This window comes from Pituophis catenifer, unplaced genomic scaffold, assembly GCF_029215685.1.
Source record: "Pituophis catenifer annectens isolate HBS135680 unplaced genomic scaffold, rPitCat1.0.hap2 SCAF_3, whole genome shotgun sequence".
Taxonomy (NCBI): Eukaryota; Metazoa; Chordata; class Lepidosauria; order Squamata; family Colubridae; genus Pituophis; species Pituophis catenifer.
The window spans coordinates 21,052,301-21,077,001 of NW_027256883.1; the positions used below are offsets into that span (position 1 = coordinate 21,052,301).

At 35.2% G+C, this 24,701-nt stretch overlaps 1 protein-coding gene across 1 annotated transcript in view; it reads left to right on the plus strand.

Annotated features, from left to right (window-relative positions):
• CSMD3 (CUB and Sushi multiple domains 3) overlaps window positions 1-24,701 on the plus strand; it is a 700,075-nt gene that overhangs the window by 356,377 nt on the left and 318,997 nt on the right. Inside the window, exons 8-10 of the mRNA XM_070942050.1 lie at window positions 5,426-5,513; window positions 7,270-7,394; window positions 20,227-20,348. Coding sequence (XP_070798151.1) covers window positions 5,426-5,513; window positions 7,270-7,394; window positions 20,227-20,348 — 335 coding nt within the window. The remainder of the gene's footprint in view (window positions 1-5,425; window positions 5,514-7,269; window positions 7,395-20,226; window positions 20,349-24,701) is intronic.

A 24,701-nucleotide genomic window follows, 5' to 3' on the forward strand; every position in this document is an offset into this window, starting at 1 on the left:
TTTCACCAGGCTCAAGGTTGACTCAGCCTTCCATTTATTTATTTATTTATTAAATTTATACAGTATGTCGCCCCGCTTCGGAGACTCAGGGTGGCATATACCCATCCTTCCAATGTGGGTAAAATGAGGAGCCAGATTGTTGGGGGCGATAGGCTGACTCTGTAAACTGCTTAGAGAGAGCTGTAAAACACTGTGAAGTGTTATATAAGTCTAAGTGCTATTGCTATTGCTGATGTCCAGTAATAATATACTAATATTAACCAGAAAGATTGACAAATCAGAAAGTATTAGATCAAAATGTCTTATTTCTTCTATTACAATTGTAGAATAGGAACATACAGTGAAGCCCTACAGCATTTATGTAGATTATGACATTATCCACTCATTGATGAACCATTAGAAACCATGCAATTTTCTTTCCAGTGCCATTTTAGAAATTCAAAACTTAAATCTAGAAGAATATAAAAGACCAAACTAGAATTCTACATGCTAAAGAAAGCATTAGTGTTTTTTTTAAGAATGTTTCTGAATTTCATAGAAGAAAGTTATTCATAAGCTTAACAATACAAGAAAAATATAATGCTTAATATTCTTCACTGTGCCTGAATTAAATGCAGTAAAGATTGCCAATTCATAGACAAGCCTGTCCAATTTCATATTAGCTATTTGGAAAATCGATACTTAAAAAGTGAGCCAAGCAGTCAATCTATGGTATTACTGTATATAATACAAAGACTATGAATTCATATTATCAAAGGATGAAAAGTAATTAAATAAATGATACATAAATGATAAAAATAATTCAGGCAATACTTTCACAATGTGTATAATTCTATGCTAGAGCACAATGTATATTTTGAGATTATATATATATATATATGTGTGTATAGTTAATATTTCGGGTTTCTTCCCGTGTAATTGTGGATATCGGGAAGAAACCCGAAATATTAACTATACACACATACATACCCGTGAAAACTTACATAAACAAATATATATATATATATATATATATATATATATATATATATATATATATATATATATATATATATTATAATATATATAATATATTTATTAGTATAGAAGCTATTGTAGGTATGACATAGCAATCCATATAAATAGCATATAGAAAATGTATATAAATACCAGATAGAAAAAAAAGTGAAATATTTGAGTTTTTAAAAGTTGGGGAAAATATTCAGGCATTTTGGATTTGTTTTCCAAAATTAAGAAGTTTAATTTCCACTTTTTAAATACAACCTAGATTTGAAAATGTTGGATTGATTATGGCAAACATCAATGCAAAAAATAAAATAAAATATACTGCTCAAAAAAATAAAGGAACACAAGCGGAAGACATCCGAGATCTGAATGAATGAAATAGCCTTATTAAATACTTTGTTCTTTACTTACAGTAGTTTATACACTGCTCAAACAACTAAAGGGAACACAAAACTACTGTATGTAACGAACAAAGTATTTAATAAGGCTATTTCATTCATTCAGATCTCGGATGTCTTATGCTTGTGTTCCCTTTATTTTTTTGAGCAGTGTAGGAAATTGAATTTAGATTAAGACAAGGATGAGTATAGGTTTATACTTTGCAGTGGTAGTAGTTTAGCCTAGTGGTTAGGGGACCAGGCTAGAAGGTGGGACACTACAAGTTCAAGTCCTGCCTTAGCTGGCTGGGTGACCTTTGGCCAGTCACTCTCTCTCTCTCTCAGCCCAACCCACCTCACCTCACAGATTTGTTGCTGTGTGGAAAACAGAAGAAGGAAGATACATTGTATGTGTTGAGTTATTTGCCTTGAGTTATTTGTAAAAATAATAAAAAGGGGATAAAAATAAATAATAAAAAGTCCATATAAGGGGAAATTATTTATAAAAAGGTGTATATTAGAAAAATCTGGAAAACTTCCACATCTTAACATACTTTTTAAAACAGTTCTCAGTGTGTTACATAAAAGGAACATTTAATATTACAAATCAAAAGACAAAGAAAGAGAAAGAGAGGCTAACAAAATGGAAGATAATAGATCTGTCTGTTTGTAATTTGAGGCAAGCTATGTTCAAATCCCATTTGGCCTTAAAATAATTAGATAACTTTGGCATTAGACTGTGTCCATCTATCTACCTATTTCAAAGTTTGTATGCCTGTGTGTGTATACATCTCTGTATGTATATTCACACACACCTTACCCATATAGAGACCTATATATATGGACACACACATATTTCTAAAAGCTATTTGTGTTAAACTGTGTGTATCACTATGTATATGTATAACAACTCACTCATTGTGTAGTGACTATCAACTAGTCACTGCACAGCAGCGTGCAAGATGGAAAACTCAGGATTTCCAGAAATTCAGAAAATATTTAGGGAAAATAAAACTCATGAGACAGTCCCAAAGAAGTTCAAAAAGAACTCAGTTAGGAAATAAATGCAATAAAATTGAAAAATATGCACAAGGGGAATAGAATAGAATGGAATATGAAAACAAAAGCACACTGAAGATTGTTAAGTTTTGTTGCACCACCTGTTTGTCCTATTGGACTTTAGATCTTTGAGGAGGAGGGGCTGAGTGTATGTGTGTGTTTCTGTGTTTGTGTATGCAAGATAACATGAATTATAGGAAATAGGATTTTATTACTACAGTATTACAGTATAGGTATAAGCTATCCAATTCTGCTTTCGAAAAGGTCGAATTACATGGGTTCATCTACACTTCTTGTAGTAATGCAGGGAAGATTCAGAGTACTCCTTATTTCTCTGTTGCCATTTCTCTGTTCTCGAAGTTATTTTCAAAGGAAACACCCAGATTCAGTCCTATAGCACAGTAATGCTGAGATTCTAAGCCAGAATATTATAAACAGGGTAGAAGTTTGCTAATAAATTCTTAATAAATTATTACTGAGACTAATTTAATATAAATTGGATAAACTGGAGAAAAACTATCTTTATTCTCATTTATGGTCAGACATGCAAAATGAGAAGGCCTACAATTTCAAAGATGAGCCAAAATAACATCTCATGATGTTAATTTTTTTTATATTTTTTATCTTTCTGGATCAAAGGTAATCTCAAAATTAGCCATAATTTTGTCACTCCAAATTGGAAACAAACAAAATGTTTTGTACCATTTTCCTCCATCCTCATGTACCTTAATACTAGCTGTTTAGTTAATCACCTTTTTCCATTATATTTGAACTTCTAAGCCATCATTACAATCCTTCTCTCTTTGGCTCAAAGGCATTGCACCCTAAGAATCTCATGCATAGTTCAGACATTGAGGGGAAAATGCACAAATTGGGCAATGGAAATTGAGAGTACATATGTGTAATGCTATTCTTTTCTCAGTACATCATGCCTTATTGGACCATTATTTGTTAGATCTTAATTTGGTCCTAGTAACCTTGTCACCTATGTGATCAAAAGGTTACATCGCAAGGCTTTGTTTTTCCCATCAATATTTTATAAATATAGATATAAACACAATTTACTCTTGTCATTGTGTGAATGATAAATTATAAAATAGATTTGCTCCACAGTGATATCTGTGATTTTATTTTAGAATAAAAGAGAAATAGCTATAGTATTTTCTAACTGTAAAGTATAATTAATCATTAGTGCACCATTGAAGGATCTGAAGGACCAGCCTGGGAGCAGACTGTCACTAAGAATCAACACCATTGTGATAGATAAACAGCATATAGAAAGAGACTGTTAGACTGTTCATCAATCACAATGGTGTTGACTTTCAGTGACCATCTATCTATCTTCTATCTATCTCTATCTATCTATCTATCTATCTATCTATCTATCTATCTATCTATCTATCTATCATCTATCTATCGAAAAGGAAAGAGGAAAGTTAAGAAAAAAGAAAAGAAAAAAGAAAGAAAAGAATTTCATAGCCCTTGTTCAGCATTTGCAGAAATAATCTTAAAATGATGAAGTTACTTGGAAGTAATTTGTATCTGAATAGAACAATACTCTTACCATTGCCACCTCATGTTTTCTTGGGCAGCATTCAAGTGTAATGCTACCCAAGAATCTGGGTATTCCCACTGCCAAGAGGCATCTAAAACAAGAGAGACAGGGGGAGAGGGACAGAGAGACAGAATAGCCTAGTATCTTGAAGAATTTATAGGAACAGTATCTAGATTATTTTTGGTCACAGAACATCAGATGCAAAACCTGAGCAGAAGGCAAGCACCTGGCTCTCTCCTCTGAGCTCAGAAGCTAAGCACATTTGAGTCGAGTTAATAATTGGATGGAAGATAACCAGGGAAAACCAGAGCTGGCCAGTTAATAAACTTCTCAGAAGAAAATGGCAAAGTGGCCTGCACTATATCCAAGACAAATGCATGGACTTTACAAGAAATCAAATTGTATTATTAAAAAAATGTGTGTATTTGAGAAAATGTTCACTACTAATATTATTTTAAATAAATAGGCTGTGCATTATTATACTATATGTATTTATTAATCACATTTCTCTGGTTGCCCATCTCACACAAAGAAAAGCTGGGCAGTGACATATAGCAATTGACTAAAACAATGAGTTAATAAAAACGATCATTAGAAAAGGATAATCATTTTATACATTATAACAATACATTATAAAAAGTAGTTATTAAAATAAGAATATTATAAAAAAAATGATCCCAGTTCAGTAAGCCTGTATTTACTTAAGAGTGTTTCTTCAATATAGCATTGGCAGAAGATAAGCACTAGAACTGAAGACGTCGGATATAAAATGACTGTTCTCACAATTGCTTTTTAGAACATGGGCACAGTATTTTGGCCTAAGGAAAACCATATTGTTGAACTAATACTCCTATAAAGTTGGATACCAATAATATGTCCCTTTTTTTTTATCCCTAATATCAGAATCTAGGAGATTTGTGACATTTTATTATCTATTAGCCATTGTGGCACAGTGGTTAGATTGCAGTACTGCAGGTTACTTCTGCTGATCACCGGCTGCCAGCAGTTCAGCAGTTCGAGTCTCACTAGTTCAAAATTGACTCAGCCTTCCATCCTTCCGAGGTCGGTAAAATGAGGAACCAGATTGTTGGGGCAATATGCTGTCTCTGTAAACCGCTTAGAGAGGGCACTGTGAAGCGGTATATAAGTCTAAGTGCTATTGCTATTAGGTATCTAATAATGCCAGCTGTCTCATAATAAATGGTGAAAATTAAAGTTTAGATTCAATGTTTAGCTTTTTGGTATTCAAAGAAATAACAAAAAGAAACTCATATTTGGCTTTTCTTTCCCAGAGTACAAATTGTGTACAAAAAAAAAAAAAAATCTACTCGTTAAGGTAGCAGGGAGAAACTGCAACAATAACCTACATCTTTTTTTCTTTGATATTTTAAGATAATTCCTAGCTGTCTATGTTGTTTTTATTTTGCAGTAAATGAAGGAGGTATCAAACAGGCATCAAATTTGTGTCCAGATCCTGGAGAACCTGAGAATGGAAAACGAATAGGCTCAGACTTTAGGTAATATTTACAAACCAAAACTTCAAATTCATTAGCAGGGGTGAGTTGACTCAGGAATTCTCCAAGTTGAAATCCACAGATCATAAAGAGGTCATAGTTCCCCTCTCCTGCATTAGAGTGCTATCTTTAAAATTAATCGGATATATCTCACTCCAAAGATGAACTTGAACATGGTCATGAATGTTGTACTTAAGTTGTCATCAATGCAGGTATTTAAAAATCTGTTGCTCTGCGGGATAGTCCTTGACTTTTGACCACATTCTGAGACCAGAATTTATGTTGCTAAACAAAGTGAGTTATGCCCAACATTATGAACTTTTTTTATCGCAGTTGTTAAGCTAATCACTGCCTTGTTAAGCAAATCATGCAGTCTTTAAGCGAACCCATCTTCCTTCCAATGATTTTCCTTGTCAAAAGTTGGCTAGAAAGGTCACAATCATATTTACAATGGCTGCGATGCTGCAGTCATTGTAAATATATGCTGGTTGCCAAGTGCCTACATGTGACTATGCTGAGATGGATCATATGACTATATTGAGATAGATCATGTGACTATGCTGAGATGGTTGTAAGTATGAGGACTGATCATAAGTCATTTTTTTCAGTGTCATTGTAACTTTGAGCTGTCACTAAATGATTGATTGTAAGTCAGACTAGCCATATTGGGTGTAGCAATTGAAGGTCATTCATTTTAGCATTATGGTTATGTAGCATGCATGTATATGTAGCTCCATCAAGAAATATAGCTCTAGATTGAAACAGCTTTCGAAAATATAAGGCCTCAACTTGTTCCGCTGGAAAGAAAAGTTGATCAAAGGAATTAATTTGTCACAGTGTAAATTTACAGATTTCTTGTATTTTTGTTCATGGCTATTTCTTCCAAATCACCTAATTTAGGCATGCACACTGGGGAAGCAAGTTTAGTTTATATTAGCACTTCTTCCTGGGTAGATTAGTCTAAGATGGCAATATCAGTGGCTTATTTATGTCTTTAAATAGGGTAATATAGTAATACTCTTTCAGATTAATTCTGAATATATATTTCATTCTGGCAAAGCACAAGGATGATTAGCGTTTCAGGAAGTAAACAAGCCAATGTAAGTTATTGTCTAGGAAACTGCTCAAAAACATTTTGACATGGTTTTTGTTTTATGAGCTGTCTCTAAATATCTGCAAAGACCCAGCACATGGATCACTCTGATTTTAATGGAAGATCAGTCAGTGAGACCTTCACATTTCCACCTTGTGTTACAGACCCATCAGATCAGTATGAAGTAACGCTATAGTCACAGACAAGCTGTCTTTATTAATATGAGACTTTTAAGTACACTTAATTAAAAGGTTACCATATTTGAATGAACATCATAAATCTATCTGTTCTCGCGTTTTAAAAAATGAGATAATTTTTTAGATAACATAAAATTGTTTATGAACGGCAAACATATAGATTAAAAGAGGAACATGTTTTGAGTTTCTCATTAAATAAATTAAACAATGGCAGAAAAAAAGTGTTGACATAAATCCATTTGACTATGTAATACTAACTATAATTACAGAAAGGGGGAAAGATTGAAACAAATTTCACACATCTTCATTAGTTTTTAGACATACCTTCTTTTTAAGACAAACCAGAACTAACTTTTACCTTAAAGGGAATACTGAAAGGAAAAATGTAATAAGAGATTATTAAAAAGATTCTAATAACTTTTGAGAAATATACTACATATTAATCTGCTTTTGATATGTTTAATTTTAGCTTGGATTCAACAGTGCAGTTTTCTTGTGATGAAGACTATGTGCTACAGGGGGCAAAAAGCATTACCTGCCAAAGGATAGCGGAAGTTTTTGCAGCATGGAGTGATCACAGACCAGTGTGCAAAGGTAAAATATAAAAATCTGTATTCTTTCATGCCAGTTTTCTGCACTTTTTTCATGTCACAATAAGAAGGATATCTTTAAAGCTGGGGCATTGACAGTATGGTCAAAAAATGACAGCGTATACCATCTTGACTTTTCTGACATATATCCCAGTTTATGAAAGTACTCCTACTGGAAATTATAGTTGAAATAAATCCTACTATATTTTTGTATGGTCAAATTGTTTTCACACCTTCAAATATTATGGGTTTATTTTGCCCAAACAAAAAACAAAAACAGGGGGTTTGTTACATTTTTTGTTTCATTTGGTATTGCTCATGTCTTCTAGGTATAAGGAATTTTGCTAGATGGTTAGTAGGTTTTCTTAGCTGGGTTGTATAGTTAAGTAAATACCATCACATATATCCTTAAGTGAAGAGACTCTATAGCTATAAGAGAGGCTGAGGAAAAAAATGTTAAAATTCAGATTTAATTCCAGAATTTCTTCAATCCCTTCTGCTCTCCAAAGTAGGGATATAGCCAATGCATAATGCCCTCATTTCCAATCACCAATTTCTCTCCCATTCCTACCATAATCAGGGAGCAATGGTGGTGCAGTGGTTAGAATGCAGTATTGCAGTCTAGCTTTGCCCACTGCCAGGAGTTAGATACTGATTGCCTCAAGATTGCCTCAGTCTTCCATCCTTCTGAGATTGGTACAATGAGAACCCAGATTGTTGGATTCTCTGCTGACTCTGTGAACCGCTTAGAGAATAAGTCTAAATGCTATTGCTATTAACATTTAAAGTGATTAATGGACATTCTTGGACATAGTTTTTTTCAGAAATATATATTCCTTTAAAAAGTCATCAGTATTTTTTTTTTATTTGCTTTTATGGTGTGCTGGAGAATGTACCCCACTTGTTTTGTTATTAAATAAAAAACACTTCTCCTCTTCCTTTCATAAAAACAGCAGGATTGTTCTTAAAAGAAAACCAGTGAATCTTTCTTTGTTTAATCTACATACACAAATTTATATTTTGTGCAATGCAGAAACTTTCATCATATGTTCCTCTTTAGATGTTCATTTTAAGATTTGGCTTGACATAAAAATCATACTGTATTGATTCATCTACTGTATATAAATAAATAATACCAATGTTAATTAGAAACCATCTCCCTATTCTTTAAAAAATCTAAGTAATATAATTTTTAGAATGATTTTGAAATAATATCACCAAGAACATATACAGAAAATAGAAGCATGTTCTTGAGTGAAATATATTCTGTATTTTTTTTTCCTAATAAAAAGATAGCATTCTTAAAATACAATTTTCCATGCAGTTCTACAAACAGTATATGGGTATTGACTTCTGTTTATGCAGAAACAGAGTTTTATTTTCCTGTGTTAAAACCTTGCAGGTTTATTAGAAACATGCTGTGCTCCCTACACAATTTGTTTTTATATGTGATTTTCTTGTTCAATAAATCAGTTCTAATAAAATTTTATGGCTGTATAATACAATGCTTATCAGTTACTTTTAAAATGATATAAAAAACAAATTTTAAAAGAGTGGCAGCAGTTAATATTCTGAAGTATTATTTTATTATAAATACAGAATATTTCAGCTGTATGTTTGATTTTAGTTTATCATTTGATAACACATCCTGCTGTATTATTGCTTCTTTCATAGTGCTCATTTGACAGTTATAGGCTGTGATTACAGATATTTTTTAAAACCCTTCTATTAAGTCTCATATGTTCTAATCTTGTAAGAATGTTGAATGTGAGTGCCTTACTTTTTATAGGACTGAATATTACTTTATTGTTCCTACAAATGATCGTATATGGTATTCTGTAGTATGAATGAATGATGCTTCCAAAGATGATTGATATACTACAACAATAGCATGATATTTGTACTCATAAAGAGAAAAAATATATTAAAATATAGCAAAGATGAATGAGAATACCAGGAAGGCTAAACAGAGCAATTTTTGTTATATATGAACAATACTGAAAGTTAATTAGTGCTGTATAAAGTTATGCGTTACCCAGTTTATCTAAGAGTAACTGGAGCCTTTGGCCATAAAATTTTCAATTAGTAAGAGCAGTGTTCTACTTGAAGAACAGATTGACCCAACATTTTAAGTATCTTGCTAACAATAGGTTTTCCAGGCTGTTAGCAGAAAGTAATATTAAAAGAAAAAAAAAATCTTCCTGTTACAAACCATTAGAAGGAATACACTAACTTTCAAACTAATCTCAATCTACTCATTATTGGAAAGTAAGTGATGAGTTGCTGAGGTTTGAGCATTAGCAGTTTTCACTTAGCCCATACATGGTGATGGGTTTTACCAGTTCTGTTCTGGGCTTTATGATGTTGAATTTTCCCATATTGGGGAAAAAAATGACTTCAAAAGGCAGGCAACAGATCAGAATAGAAGTATATTGTCAGAATTATTTTTCTCTGCCACACTGATACACATACATGTATATAGGGAAAAAATGGCTTTATTTGATACTACTTTCTCTTCAATGTCAATCAGCCTCTTATCCATTGTGTTGTGAACAATAAGCTTGAGATCTGTATTATGTGGCTCTGCAGACATATTGTTTGCAAAATTTTAATTTTGCCGCAGTATAATTGAACAATAAACCACAAAGATTCCTAAAGTTCAGACTGAATATTCATTAATCAAATTTATATAGCTGCCCATGTCACAGAAAGTGTCTCTGGGTGGTTGTATAAATAAGTAAAATAAATAAAGTTTAATTCTTTTCTTACCATAGGCTCCAGAAGCATTTCTTCCTCTGAACAGACTAGTAGACATATGTATGTATGTATGTATGTATGTATGTATGTATGTATGTATCTATCTATCTATCTATCTATCTATCTATCTATCTATCTATCTATCTATCTATCACTGTCTAGCTTAACCCAAACTCTCACAGGCTCACAGCTAAAGGATTAAAAAAAAAATATCTAAAATAAAATAAAAACAACAAAGAAACAAAATATAGGGTCATAGCTAACCTTTCCCATAACACATTCAGCCCATGCCCTTCTTATTGTATCACAATACTTGTGAGAAGACCCAGACTTTAAATGCATTACAAAAAGTTAAAGTGCTAGGGGTCTATTCTAAGTGATAGCATGGTTCATTCTATTTGAATACAGATCTGAATGGGTATCTAATTGCCTCATCTTTATCCTGCCTCTATCAATAATGATAAACTGGTATAAAATGGAACTTTCACAATAACTGGTTTGAAGTAGTTTGTACTGCAATGGGATAAATCATTGTTTTCTTAGAAGCAACAGAACAATTTAACAAAACATATACAACTAATCCTCAGCTTATGACCGCAATTGAGCCCAAATTTTTCATCGCTAAGCAAGACAGGTGTTAAGTGTGTTCTGCCCCACCTTACAACGTTTCTTGTCACAGTTGTTAAGTCATTAAGTTGTGGAGTTTGCCCTCTATAAAGAGGAGGGAGATCAATTTATTTCCAAAGCACCAGAGGGCCGGACAAGAAACAGTGGATGGAAACTAATCAAGGAGAGAAGCAACTTGGAATTTAACAGTGAGGACAATTAACCAGTGGAACAACTTGCCATCAGAAGTTGTGGGTGCTTCATCACAGGAGGTTTTTAAGAAGAGACTGGTCAGTCTTCAATGGTATAGGGTCTCCTGCTTGAGCAGTGGGTTAGACTAGAAGATCTCCAAGGCTCTTTCCAGCTCTATTCTGATTGATTGAATTGCTGCAGTTGTTAAGTTAGAAACATGGTTGTTAAGTGAATCTGGCTTCTCCTTTGACTTTGCTTGTCAGGAGAAGTGACCACAAAAGGTGATCATATGATCTCAGGATACTCCAACCATTATAAATATAAGCCATTTGCCAAGCGTCCAATTTTGACCATGTGACTGTGGGGATGCTACAATGGTCTTAAATATGAAAAGCAGTCATAAGTTACTTTTTTCAGTGCCATTGTAACTTCAAATGCTCACCAAACATAATGGTTGTAACTCAAGGACTACCTGCAACTAAGAAGAAACCAGAAATGTGAAAGCCATGAAACCATTTTCATGAACAGTTTTTGCAACCTTAGAATGTCATTTAAGCACTGGTTTAAATGGTGGAACAATAAGATGCAGAAGACTCTTAAATCTCTTAAGACAAATCTACAAAAATGGGGCAATGTTTTTGAAGTTTCATTGCATTCAGAATCTATTTTGACCATGCTTGCTGAAAATTGATAGCAGGATAACCTACCATTATGAAATGGAAAATATATGAATATTCACCCTAAAGTATTCAAATCACAATTCTGAGAGAAAGAAAGCAGGAAAAGGGGTTTCAAATATCCAGCCACAGGTATGATATTCTCTTTCTAATTTACAGTTTTCACCATTCTCTTCTACAACATTTTAACCTAACCTGAACCCCAAAAGCTTCTCCTTGCTTGCTCTGGCACCATGAAAGTACGAACTGTACCAGAAATGAATGGATTAATTTCTCCATTTTTGAAGCATACTGCCGAAATCATTGAAACTGATATGCATTTTCCCCCACTGGCTGAAACAAAGTATGGATTAATTCCTTTCTTTTGAAGAAATTAGATTGCAGGGTTTTCAGGGCAGTAATTCTCACCACCATATTAGATCATCAAAGAGCTAATAACCAAATATGCTTAATGATTTGTTCAGTATTTTAGATTATATTTAAGAAAGCAACTACGCTGAGTAGTAATCGGGAGAAACAAGCTCTGCTTATTATGTTCAGCTTGCTACAGTATCTCAATAGAAGAACATTGATTCTTTAGAGAAATGTATTGACTGTGAAGATCACTTTTAAAATTTTCTTGGCTTCGGTTTCTCCTTTTTCTTTGATCACAACAATGAAGTTTAAAGACTATTTCTCCTTGGAGAAACATTATGATTTATTTTGAAATTGATTTATTTAATACGGAAGTTTGTTAGTAAAACTTTTGCATATGTATTTATTTTACAAACCTATGCACACTTTGATAAGAACATTATTCTTTAGCTCTGTTGAAACACATTTCCAAGTAAATGGGTGATCAGTGTCCAATGCAAACTTATTGATTTATACTTATATCATCTGATTTATACGGAACCTTGGTATTCAACCTAATACACAATTGCTTTTGGTTTTTAGAAAAGCAGAAAATATAGTTTCATAATTTCTTTTCTGGTTCTGCTGCTGAGGTATTGATTAGTCCACTTGAACAATTACTTTTCTAATTTCCTTAAAGTTGTACCCATATATTATAATATCTAAGAGTGCTAGTTGTCAGAAAACTGAAACTGTGGTATTTCACTTATCGATAAATATAGCAATTTGATTGTAACTGTTCCACTCTGAACCTTGATATCTGGAACTGAGAGAGAGTTTGCATAATAATATCTCCCTTTTCAGATTGCTAGATGCAAATTGCTGGGAAGAAAACAACAACCATGCAATAAAGTGTATAAAACCAGGAGAAGAGGAAAATGGTCCTATATAACCATTTTCATACTTGAAAATGTATGAACCCTTTCAGAAGTGTCTATTAACCCTATATTGCAAAGTTATATCGAATTCTGCATTAAAACGTAGGACAAAAAGTAAAGTAACAAGGGTAGAACATATATTAAATTTAATGTAATTTCACTTTTCATTTACTGCAGAGTTTGAAAGTTGTTCAAAGAAATTGGTTGGATTCACCAATTCTATAAAGTAAAGATTTAAAAGTGGGGAAGGGAATTCATCTATAAAAAAAGCTTGCACAGTTTTAGAAATTCAAAATTATGTGCTCTTCCCTGCAAAAGTTTTAGAGTGCTATTGATGTATAAAGTACCAAAGATAGCAAGTTAAATTCATCATCCCTTCTATTTATAGAGATTTATTCTTTCCTGCAAGCAAAAGGGGGAGGAAAGCGATGTTAACAGATTATTATTGATTTTTCTTGCAGTTGCCCCCCTCAGCTGTATAAAAACGTATTCAGTTCCAAAGATTACTTCAGGTTTGGCAAGTGAACACTGGAAATATAAAAACTGTATTTATTTTTTTTTCCTCCCTTGGTCTCACCACAAACAGGACATCCTTATGAAGAGAACAAAAACAAAATTAGTGCAGTGCTAACAAAAGAAATGAATGAATGTTCCAAATTTTCACCATAAAAGCCAAAAAAAACCTGTTATTCATCATCTGAGTTCATTTCAGTTCAAAAGCATAATGAAAGTAAGAAAAAAAAGAAAAATACAGTACCTTGGATATTTTTAAAAATTATTAATGCCAACTCCCTCCTATCTACAAATAGGAGGTTAAATGTAATGATGCTTATGGTAATGAAACTTGAAATCTTCAAACACGAGAAGATAATGTTTTTTGGACTCGGTGAACCAAAATTACTATCCTCTAGACTAGGGCTTTTCAAATCTGGCAATTTTAAGATGTGTGGAGTTCAACACTCAGAACTGGAGAATTCTGGGAGTTGAAGTCCACATATCTTAAAAGTTGCCAAGTTTGGAAAATAGTAATCTTGAATTAAAGCAGGTTTGCACCAGGGGTGGGTTTCAGCAGGTTCTGACAGGTTCTGGAGAACCAGTAGCGGAAATTTTGAGTAGTTCGGAGAACCGGTAAATACCACCTCTGGCTGGCCCCGTCCCCATCTAATCTCTACCTCCCGAGTCCCAGCTGATCGGGAAGAAATGGGGATTTTGCAGTAACCTTCCCCTGGAGTGCGGAGGGAATGGAGATTTTACAGTATCCTTCCCCTGCCACACCCACCAAACCACACCCACCAAGCCATGCCACACCCACCAAGCCACACCCAGAGAACCACTAGTAAGAAATTTTGAAACCCACCACTGGTTTGCATTCACGTTGTTAAAGCTTTCCAAGTGTTCTAAAAAAGAAACTTTTAAAAGAGGTCTGCTTGCCACAGTTTCAGTAACAGGACATGTGGAAGCTTATTGAGTAAAGCCTATAAAATAATATTTTTTTCTTCATTATAAGAATGCGAAATGAATAATTAATGTCAGCACAGAGAACTGCATGTTCAGGGGATAGATTGCTCTTCGTGTCCTTAAAGTTTGTGTTCCTTTCCAAAGAACAAGGAGTGATTATCCCTAGTTCACATTCAGTTGAGATCATTACATAAAAGTAGACCTGTGAAGGAGTAGTTCATGTTGGTTTGGCAGTAATTATTGTTATGTAGAATATTATACTGCTTTTGGTCAGGAGTTATGTCTGGCCACCATCTGTCCCATTATAATTCATTTATTTTATTTATTTATTCATTTTGTTAACTTCAGTTGCTGCCTATCTCACAGGGCTATTCTGTGTTTACAACAATAATAAGGAAGAAATGAAAAGCGTGTACACATAACAGAAATAAGATTTAAAAAGCTATAAAATCAACAATGTAAAAGAAAACAACAAGAAATACAACTATTACAAACACAAATGTATTTACAAATACAAATAAATAATGCTTGAGAAGGCTCCTTGTTTTGACTCTTTATCATCAGAATCACTCATTTTCTATAGCAATATGCTTGAAATTTCAAAGACAATATTGATGTGTGCATAAGTAAGAATCAAGCCAAAACATGTGTAAACCCTATATTTTTGGTGTTACCATTTCATCAAAACACACCATTGTAGCTGTACCTACCTGAGAGTATGTCTCTTTGAAATCAGGATTAATTCATTTTTGAGTAGCTAGATTCACACACATTCCAACAATTTAGATAGGTTGTCAGTATCAACTCCAGTAAGGACAGGTACAGTTTCAACAAGGAATGTAATGATAGCTGGACGGATTCCACCTATCTTGGCTGCATGCCAAATAGCAATGATCACACATTGTATTGATGGGGAAAAATAACTGCATACATATTAATTCCAGAATTACAGAGGATATGTCTATTGGGAAATCAATAGCCCCATTATCATCTTGTTGCTATAAGAATTTTTGCATGTAACATTGAGTCAGTCTTGACTCCTGGGAACTGTCTTAACAAGTCCCTGGACTTTTCTTGAAAAGATTTCAGAAATGGTTTACCTTTGCTTTCTTCTTCTTATGACCGAGAGCGAGTGAAAGACACATTGGTTTTGTACCTAAGACCAGAGTAGAATTCATCCTCTCTGGCTTTCTAGCCTGATGCCTTAACCAGAGGTGGTACTCAGCAGGTTCTGACCAGTTCTGGAGAACTGGTAGTGGAAATTTTGAGTAGTTCAGAGAACTGGTAAATACCACCTGGACCCACCCCCATCTATTCTCTGCCTCCCAAGACCTAGCTGATCGGTAGGAAATGGGGATTTTGCAGTAACCTTCCCTTGGAGTGGTGAGGGAATGGAGATTTTACAGTATCTTTCCCCTAAAGTGGGGTGGGAATGGAGATTTTACAGTATCCTTCCCCTGCCACGCCCACCAAGCCACGCCACGCCCACCAAGCCACGCCCACAGAACCGGTAGTAATTTTTTTTTGAATCCCACCACTGGCCTTAACCACTACACCAAACTGCTCTCTGTTATAAGACTAGATGTTTTTTACAGGATCCAATCTGTTTCTTATTTGTCTTTGTCCTCTCATTTTTCTACTTTTCAAGAACTTTTTAGTTTTCCTTTAGTGAAACACATTCATCTAATATATCATTTATGTTGAAGTATTTAAGTTTTCTGTATTTAATTTTATTTATTTGGTTCTGATGTTTCTATAGGGAATGGTCAAAAAAATCAAGATGGTATGCCCAATGGGGCAATTAAAGCAACTGAATTAATAAATCATGTATTTAACTAATGTACCTGTGTATGACAAATGTTACCAAAGTTCACATTTATTGAGCTTCAAAAATGTTCTTTAATAAGCTTTTATTAAGGGATTTGAGGGTATGTCACTGGAGCATTTATCCTTAATAAATAAGGCATGAACAGATAAAAAAAATAACAGATTAACAGAGTTGGAAGGAACCTTGTAGGTCATCTATTCCAACCCCGCACCCAAGCAAGAGACTCTACACCATTTTTGACAGATGGCAGTCCAGTCTCTTCTTGAAAGCTTCCAGTGGTGGAGCAGTCACAACTTCTGAAGGCAAGCCATGATTAATTGTTCTCACTCTCAGGAAATTTATCCTTAATTTTAGGTTGGTTCTCTCCATTGCTTCTTGTCCTGACTTTTAGTGCTTTGGAAAATAGGTTGATCCCCTCTTCTTTGTGGAAGCTGCTCAAATATTGGAACACTGCTATCATGTTATTACTAGTCCTTCTTTTCACTACATTAGACATACCCAGTTATTGCAACCATTCTTCATATGTTTCAGTCTCCAGACCCCTAATCATTTTTGCTGCTCTAGTAGACATAAGAAGAATAATGGCTGAAGGAAAGTAGCTTCATACAATTATTTGGAAATGCTTGCATTTTGATTCATAAGTACATATAGTACACTACCCTGTTGCTTTAATACTAAATGCTATTTTTCCTTTGAAAATTGGATTCTTTTCTGAAACTTTCTTATGTCTGTTTCTTTCTTTTAGGGAAGGAACACTGGGCCTCATTTTGTAGTTATGTTCTTTATGCAGTTGCTATTTTGACTCCCTCTGCACTCTTTTTTAACAAAAAGAAATGTTAAAACATTTGATTTAATGCAAGAGCATCAGAATAATTTATGCTTAGGTTTTATATAAATCTGTATCTGTTTACCCTAACATTCATTATTATATTTTTGGTGCTTAATCTCTGAACTCATACAATGTATTTTTTCCTTAATTAAAACCTGCCATTTCTCTATAATATAGCAGATGGCAGTGACAAAAGTGATTATGGGACATGACTTTTGAATATATTACTTCATAAAACATATTAAATGCTTTATAAATAGCAACAGCTGTCAGATATACATATGGAAAAAAAAGATCTTTCAGAAGAATATCTGAGTTTCCACTGTAGAATTTGGAATGAAATTATAATTCAAAGGTGTTCTATGAAATTTCTGAAATCTGTATTCTTTTCAATATTGTTCTTTAAAGAAGTTTATTAGGCTCAAAGTGTTAGTTACATGCACCATTAAGCACAAAGCATGAACATAAAATACCTTCTGTTCTTTGGCAGTAGTAAGCTACTTTTGAATAGTTTTCTTTTTTAAAATGTCAAAAATCACATATGGTAGTTAGTAGGGTTATCTGCATATCATTTTAACTGTTTTCTTACTAGTGTATTGACAATCTTATTGTTTAACAAATTTCTCCATCCCTTGCATTTTAAAGGGGCAGCACAGTGGCTCAGCAGTTAAGACGCTGGGCTTATTGGCTGGAAAGCTGGCAGTCCAGGTTCAAGACCCGAACACCATATGATGGGGTGAACTTCCATCTTCAGCCCAGGCCCTGCCAATCCAGCATTTTGTAACTATGCAAATGCAAGTAGATAAATAGATACCACTTTGGTGGGAAGGTAACAGAGCTTTGTGACATCATGCTGGCTACATGACCACTGAAATGTCTTTGGACAGCACTGGCTCAATAGCCTTGAAATTGAAATGATAACTGCTAACTATAGTGGGCAATGATAGCAGAGTAAAATTTGCAAGGATTTCTTGCATTTTAAAGCATATACTTAAGACATATTAAAAACTTAGTCGGGCCTTTTCAATGTCTGGTTGCTCAGTCTTCTCCCAGATTAAGTTTCTACTTTTACAGCAGTTACATCATTCTAACATGTCTGTGTTCCTAAATTCAAGCCGTTAATTGGATGACCCCATTACAATCTTTTTAGTTATTTATTGCAGCAAGAGGTCTCAAAATATTTAACTTTTAGTCTGAATACCAAGCACATTTGCTGTACATATTTATAAGGGAATCTTAATGGTTTATGGAATCAGTTGGAAAGGATCATTTAGGTTACTGATTCCAGTCTCTCACTTCTCTCACTAGTGGACAATCACTTGTCCACTAGTGTTTAACAGCAGTAAAAAAAAAAAGCCAGTGCAATCCTAGGTTGCATTAACAGAGGGACAGAATCAAGATCACATGAAGTACCAGTACTGCTTTATAAAGCCTTAATAAGACACTTACTTAGAATACCAATTCCAGTTTTGATTATCATATTATATAAAAAAAAAGATGTAGAGACTCTGAAAGAGTGCAGAAAAGAGCAACAAAGGTGATTAGGGGTCCAAAGGCTGAAACATACTGTATGAAGAACAATAGCAGGAATTGGGTTTGTCTAGTCTAATGAAAAGAAGGACTAGGGGTGACATGATAGCAGTGTTCCAATATTTGAGGGGTGCCACAAAAAAGAAGGGGTCAACCTATTTTCCAAAGCACCAGAAAGCAAGCCAAGAAGCAATAGATGGAAACTAATCAAGGAGAAAAGCAACCTAGAACAAAGGAGAAATTTCCTAACAGGGAGAACAATTGGAGTGAACGGCTTGCCTTCAGAAGTTGTGGATGCTCCATCACTGGAGTTTTTTAAGAAGAGACTGGACAGCCATCTGCCTGAAATGGTATAGGGTCTCCTACTTGAGCAGGGGATTGAACAAGAAGACCTCCAAAGTCCCTTCCAACTCTGTTATTGTATTCTGTTTTCTTCTATTCTGTTCTGTTTACCTTCTCTAGCTTCTAGAATTCATCAGTATACGCAGTCATAATCCTAGTCACAAATAAACTTATATTGATAAATGAATTCATGTAAATCCTCCATGACTTCACTCCATATAATTAACAGTTCTATAATTGGATTATATAGAGACGTATATGAATAACTCTTATTTTTCTTGAGTTTCTTTGCATTCAAAATGTGGCAAGTGGCCCAATTAAGGTTTTGCTATAAATTTATATTGTTTAAGTTTAATGTTTAAGTTTAATGTGATTTATATGCCGCCCTATCTCCGATGGACTCAGGGTGGCTCACAACAGTAAAATACACAATGGCATTAATGCAATATAAAATTAAAAGTCTGAATTAAGACAGTTTAAAATCAGTTTAAAAACTATTCAGAAACTCCCCTCCCCCTCATCAGTCCAGGCTACAAAATAACTAGGTGTTCAAATCACGGCGAAACGAGCGAAGGTCAGGGGCCATCCGAGCTCCAAAGGAAGTTGGTTCCAAAGGGTGGGTGCACCCACAGAGAGAAAGCTCTCCCCCTGGGGGTCGCCAGCCGACATTGTTTGGCCGATGGCACCTTGGGGAGGCCCTGTCTGTGGGAACGCACCGGGTGATTGGAGATTGTTGCTGGCTGCAGGAGGTCCGACAAATATCCTGGACCTAAGCCATGAAGGGCTTTATAGGTGATAACCAGCACCTTGAACCTCACCCAAAGGACAACTGGTAGCCAATGCAGGCCACGCAGGAGGGGTGTAACATGGGAGTGTCGGGACACTCCCATCACAACCCGCGCGGCCACATTCTGCACCAGTTGAAGCCTTCGAGTGGTTTTCATGGGCAGCCCTAGGTAAAGAGCATTGCAGTAGTCGAGATGGGATTGTATTTTTTCAGCCATAGTCATTCTAATTTATGCAAAAAAAAAAAAACATTCTTCCTTCCCTACCCCACTTCAAGGGGAAACATATTTTGAAAAAAAATATATCATGGTGGAAATATGTGGATATTGCTTTTATAGATAGTGTAAAAAATGTGTTTTATTGTGAAAGCATCTCTCCAATAGATAAGGGACTGCTTGAGTAAGTCCTGATCGATCCATGATTGGATCTTCACAATTAGAATCTGAACTTCACTTGCCCAATTGTTGCAACTCATTAAACATTTTAAGGCACGTGAGATGAATGCAAACAAAAAATGTAATTAAGATCTAATTTGGAATATAACTTTGTTTCTTTTGCAGTAAAGACATGCGGATCTAATCTTCAGGGACCAGGTGGCACATTCACATCCCCCAATTTTCCTTTCCAGTATGACAGCAATGCTCAGTGTGTTTGGGTTATCACAGCCATCAATCCAAATAAGGTAAGTTTACCCGTGAGAGTGGTTTAAGCACCAGTATCAAATGATAAATTAGAAAATCAATAAGAAGTCAGAAAGAAAGTTAGAAAGATTAGTTCATTTGAGACAATGTGTGTGGGCATTGGAGCGGTGCAGTGTTTTGGATTTAAAGAAAAAAGATACTTCAGAGTACTGATATAACATTGATTGGCAATTGATTAAAGCAACTGCATCTTTCCCCAGAATTACCCTTTTACCCTCCACAACTACTGGATAATGTATGGAAAAAATAATGCACTTGGTTTTATGAAGCTACAAAAAAAGGCCAAGTTGTCCTAGACAAACTTGAGATTGATGAAGACAATAAGAGCTGCAATTACAAGCTTGAGAGCTTGGTGTTTTTTTTTTTTTTGCTTTTTTTTTTTTTGATGTACTGTAAATCCTGAGGCAGTAATAAGTGTTTGCCATTTCTTCAATGAGCAAGCATATTCAATCAGATTAAAAAAAAAAAAAGCTGTAATCATGCCAAGTTCTGCAAGTTGTGAGCCAGGGGAGTTTGAAGCCAGAAATTGTGAGGAGACTATCTCAAGACACTCTGTAGGTCGGGTGCTAGAACGTTTCACAAATGACTGTCCAAAAGCCAAGGCAAAGGTCTATTAGAAGACACAGAGAAGGAGGTATTTGAAGCAATGTGTCACAGGAAGGCAGGTCTGGAATGTGAGAATTGCTTTCAAAAAGGAGATCTGAACAATGCTCTTGAGTAGCCAGAATCCATGTTCTTCTTACAGGAAGTAATAATCATTCCTCTTAAGGAGCTGGACCAACCTTCACTGCTCAGCCCTTTTTAACCTGACAATGGGATAAAGTATGATTTAGGGCTTGGCACTTTCACAAGGTCAGATGGTGAGATCTTACTATCAGAATCTACAGCGTCCTGTATTAACTCAGACCCATCACTTACAAGTGATGACAAATCTCTTGACCTACTAGCTACATATTCACAACATCCTCTTATTCAGGATCCACATGAAGGAGTCAGAAACATCCATATCACATGCACACTCAAATATGATTTGAAGTACCTTTGTCCCTTCAAATGCAAGCCACAACTTGTTCAAATGTTTGAGAAACATTATGATGAACATCTGTGGAATTCTGCAGGATTTTTGTGGCTGAAGCCTGTTATAATCATGTCATGGTGGAATATAGTAAGATATCACTCTTTCTTATGGATTTATCTTTAATCTACCTTCTTTAGCATATCACTAGAGGTAGTAATTTTCCAATAATAGACACATATATTAAAGTTATTAACCCAAATCTTAGGTTTGTTTCATTTCATTTTGTTTTAGATTTATTCTAGCATAATTCCATAATTATAACCTTCTTATAATGTTCTATATGTTTGTTCTATATTTGGCTGAGAGACACAATCAGAATTATATAGAGAAACAAAGTGGATAGAAAAAATGTTGTCTCTCTCTGTATTGATATTTTTAATTGCAAGAAGTAGCAATTTCTATTCAATTAGCTGAGATAAAAAAAAAGTACTGAAGTACAAGAAAAACACTACATTTATATATTTAAAGGAAACAAAACATAAAATAGGTATCTGAAAGAACATTCATGTTAAAAAAGTGACAAAGAAGATTGAATATGATCTGGAGAGTGATTATTGTCAAATGAGAAAACAAATTAGATATAATAATGCATCTATTTCCTATTCTTATATAAAAGTGTGCTTTTCATCATTCTTATAAGAGCTGTGGTGGTGTGGTGGTTAGAATGCAGTGTTGCAGACTACTTCTGCTGATTGCCAGCTGCCTGCAATTTGGCAATTTGAATCTCACTATATTCAGGGTTGACTCAGCCTTCCATCCTTCTGAGGTCAGTAAAATGATGACCCAGATTGTTGGAGGCCAAAGGCTGACTCTGTAAACCACTTAGAGAAGGCTTAAGCATTGTGAAGTGGTATATAAGTCAAAGTGCTATTGATATTGCTTTCATAGCTGACATCTTGCTTTTAGCCTGTATGAATCTTAATGCTAAATTACAATTCAAATGTATCATTAAGAGGTATATTTTTGATATTTCAGTTAATATAGGAAGATAACGGTTGCTATTGTATCATCATTCATAGGAATGTTGAAATTTTGTATTTTTTTACCCAAACCAGCAATTGTGTGCTCCATCCTGTCAGAGATCTCACTTGATCTCTTTTACTCTGTTGTTATTGCTTATGGTCATGTTATTTTCCTTTATTTTATTTTATTTTTTATTTTCTCCCATTGCTGCTAAAACACTTGTTCAATATTTGTCTCAAAATCCTATAATGCTCATTAGATTTTAGATTTAGATTTTAGATTTTATTGAACTTCTATTCCGCCCTTCTCCCAAAGGACTCAGGGCGGTGTACAGCCATATTAAAACACATATAAACCACAACATTGAAGAACAATTTAAAACAAATATATAAAATTGGGCCCACAAAATTAAAAACTAACAAACACGCAATTTAAAAATTCTTATTAGGCCAGCCCGGCTTGTTGGAATAAAAGAGTCTTCAGGGCGCGTTGAAAGGTATGCAGGTTGGGGATCATACGAACTTCTAGGGGCAGCTCATTCCAGAAGGCTGGCGCCCCCACAGAGAAGGCTCTCCCCCTGGGTGCCATCAGTCGACATTGTCTGGCCGACGGCACCCTGAGGAGCCCCTCTCTGTGGGAGCGTATTGGCCGATGGGAGGTTATTGGCGGCAGAAGGCAGTCTCATATATACCCCGGTCCTAAGCCATGGAGTGCTTTAAAGGTGGTAACCAACATCTTGAATCGCACCCAGAAGACCACCGGGAGCCTGTGCAGCTCGCACTGGAGAGGTGTTACATGGGTGCGCCATGTTGCCCCCATAATCACCTGTGAGACCGCATTCTGGACCAGTTGGAGCCTCCAAGTGCTCTTCAAGGGGAGCCCCATGTAGAGAGCGTCCAGACGGGACATGATAAGGGCATGAGTGACCGTGCGCAGGGCATCCAGGTCCAGAAAGGGATGCAACTGGCGTATCAGGCAAACCTAATAAAAAGCTCCCCTGGCCATGGCCGTCATATGATCTTCCAAAGATAGCCGTGCATCCAGGAGTATACCCAAATTGCGAGCCCTCTCTGAGGGGGCCAAGATCTCACCCCCAATAGTCAGCGATGGAACCAGCTGACTATACCAGGACGCCGGGAGCCACAGCCACTCAGTCTTGGAAGGGTTGAGTCTGAGCTTGTTTCTCCCCATCCAGATCCGCACGGCCTCCAGGCCCTGGGACATCATGTCAAGGGCATCATTGGGATGGTCCGGGAAGGAGATGTACAGCTGGGTGTCGTCAGCGTACTGGTGGAAATTCACCCCGAAACCACAGGTTCCTTATAGATTTTGACTTGGAAAAACATATTTTCATATAGGATATTTGAAACAGGAACACTAAATATGAGAGACATGTAAAGCGGTAGTCACTTTTTCTCAGTCCAACAACCCTCAAAGTGCTTCCAGTTTGAATTCCTGGAAGTAAAACAAAATAGAATATGAATCTAGTACAAGTATCTGTAGATGAATAAATATGAACAATGTCCTACAAAATATCTTATTTCGGAGATTCTTTAGGGAACAAAAACCTTATTTCTTGCATAGTTTTTATAATTAAAATATAATTATCAAAAACATTATATTTATTTTATAAATAATCTCCATTATAGTCACTACAATAGTGTATATTTCTTATCAGTAAGTCCACCAACATCATTGGAAGGAAATATGGATATAATTAGATATAGGGATAGAAGAGCCTCGGTGGTGCAGCAGACTAAAGTGCTGTTAAGTGCTAGCACTTAGCTGCCAGTTGCCTGCAATTAGTGCAAGTTCGAATCTCACCAGGCTCAAGGTCGACTCAGCCTTCCATCCTTTCGAGGTAGGTAAATTGAGGACCCGGATTGTGGGGGCAATAAGCCAATTTTGTTTAGAACAACACCGCTTGGGGGGGCTGAAAGCCCTAATAAGCAGGTATATACAAAAAAGTATGCAGTCTGTTGCTATAATGCATTGTAAGCCACCCTGAGTCTACGGAGAAGGGCGGCATATAAATTGGACTAATAAATAAATAAATTACATTTTAAATTTAACTTGCAAGAAAATCACATAATACAAATTACATTATTTTTACTCTTGTCTCCAATTGTTTTTGACACAGCTGATTGAAAAATAAAAGAAAATAGTAAAATAAAATAAAATAAAATGAGATGTCCTAAGCTGAACTTGTAGTTTCTAAGACAGTCTTTTCAAGTAACATAGGACTGCATTTATTTAATAAAACCAGTTAGATATATCTCCTTCTGAATCCATA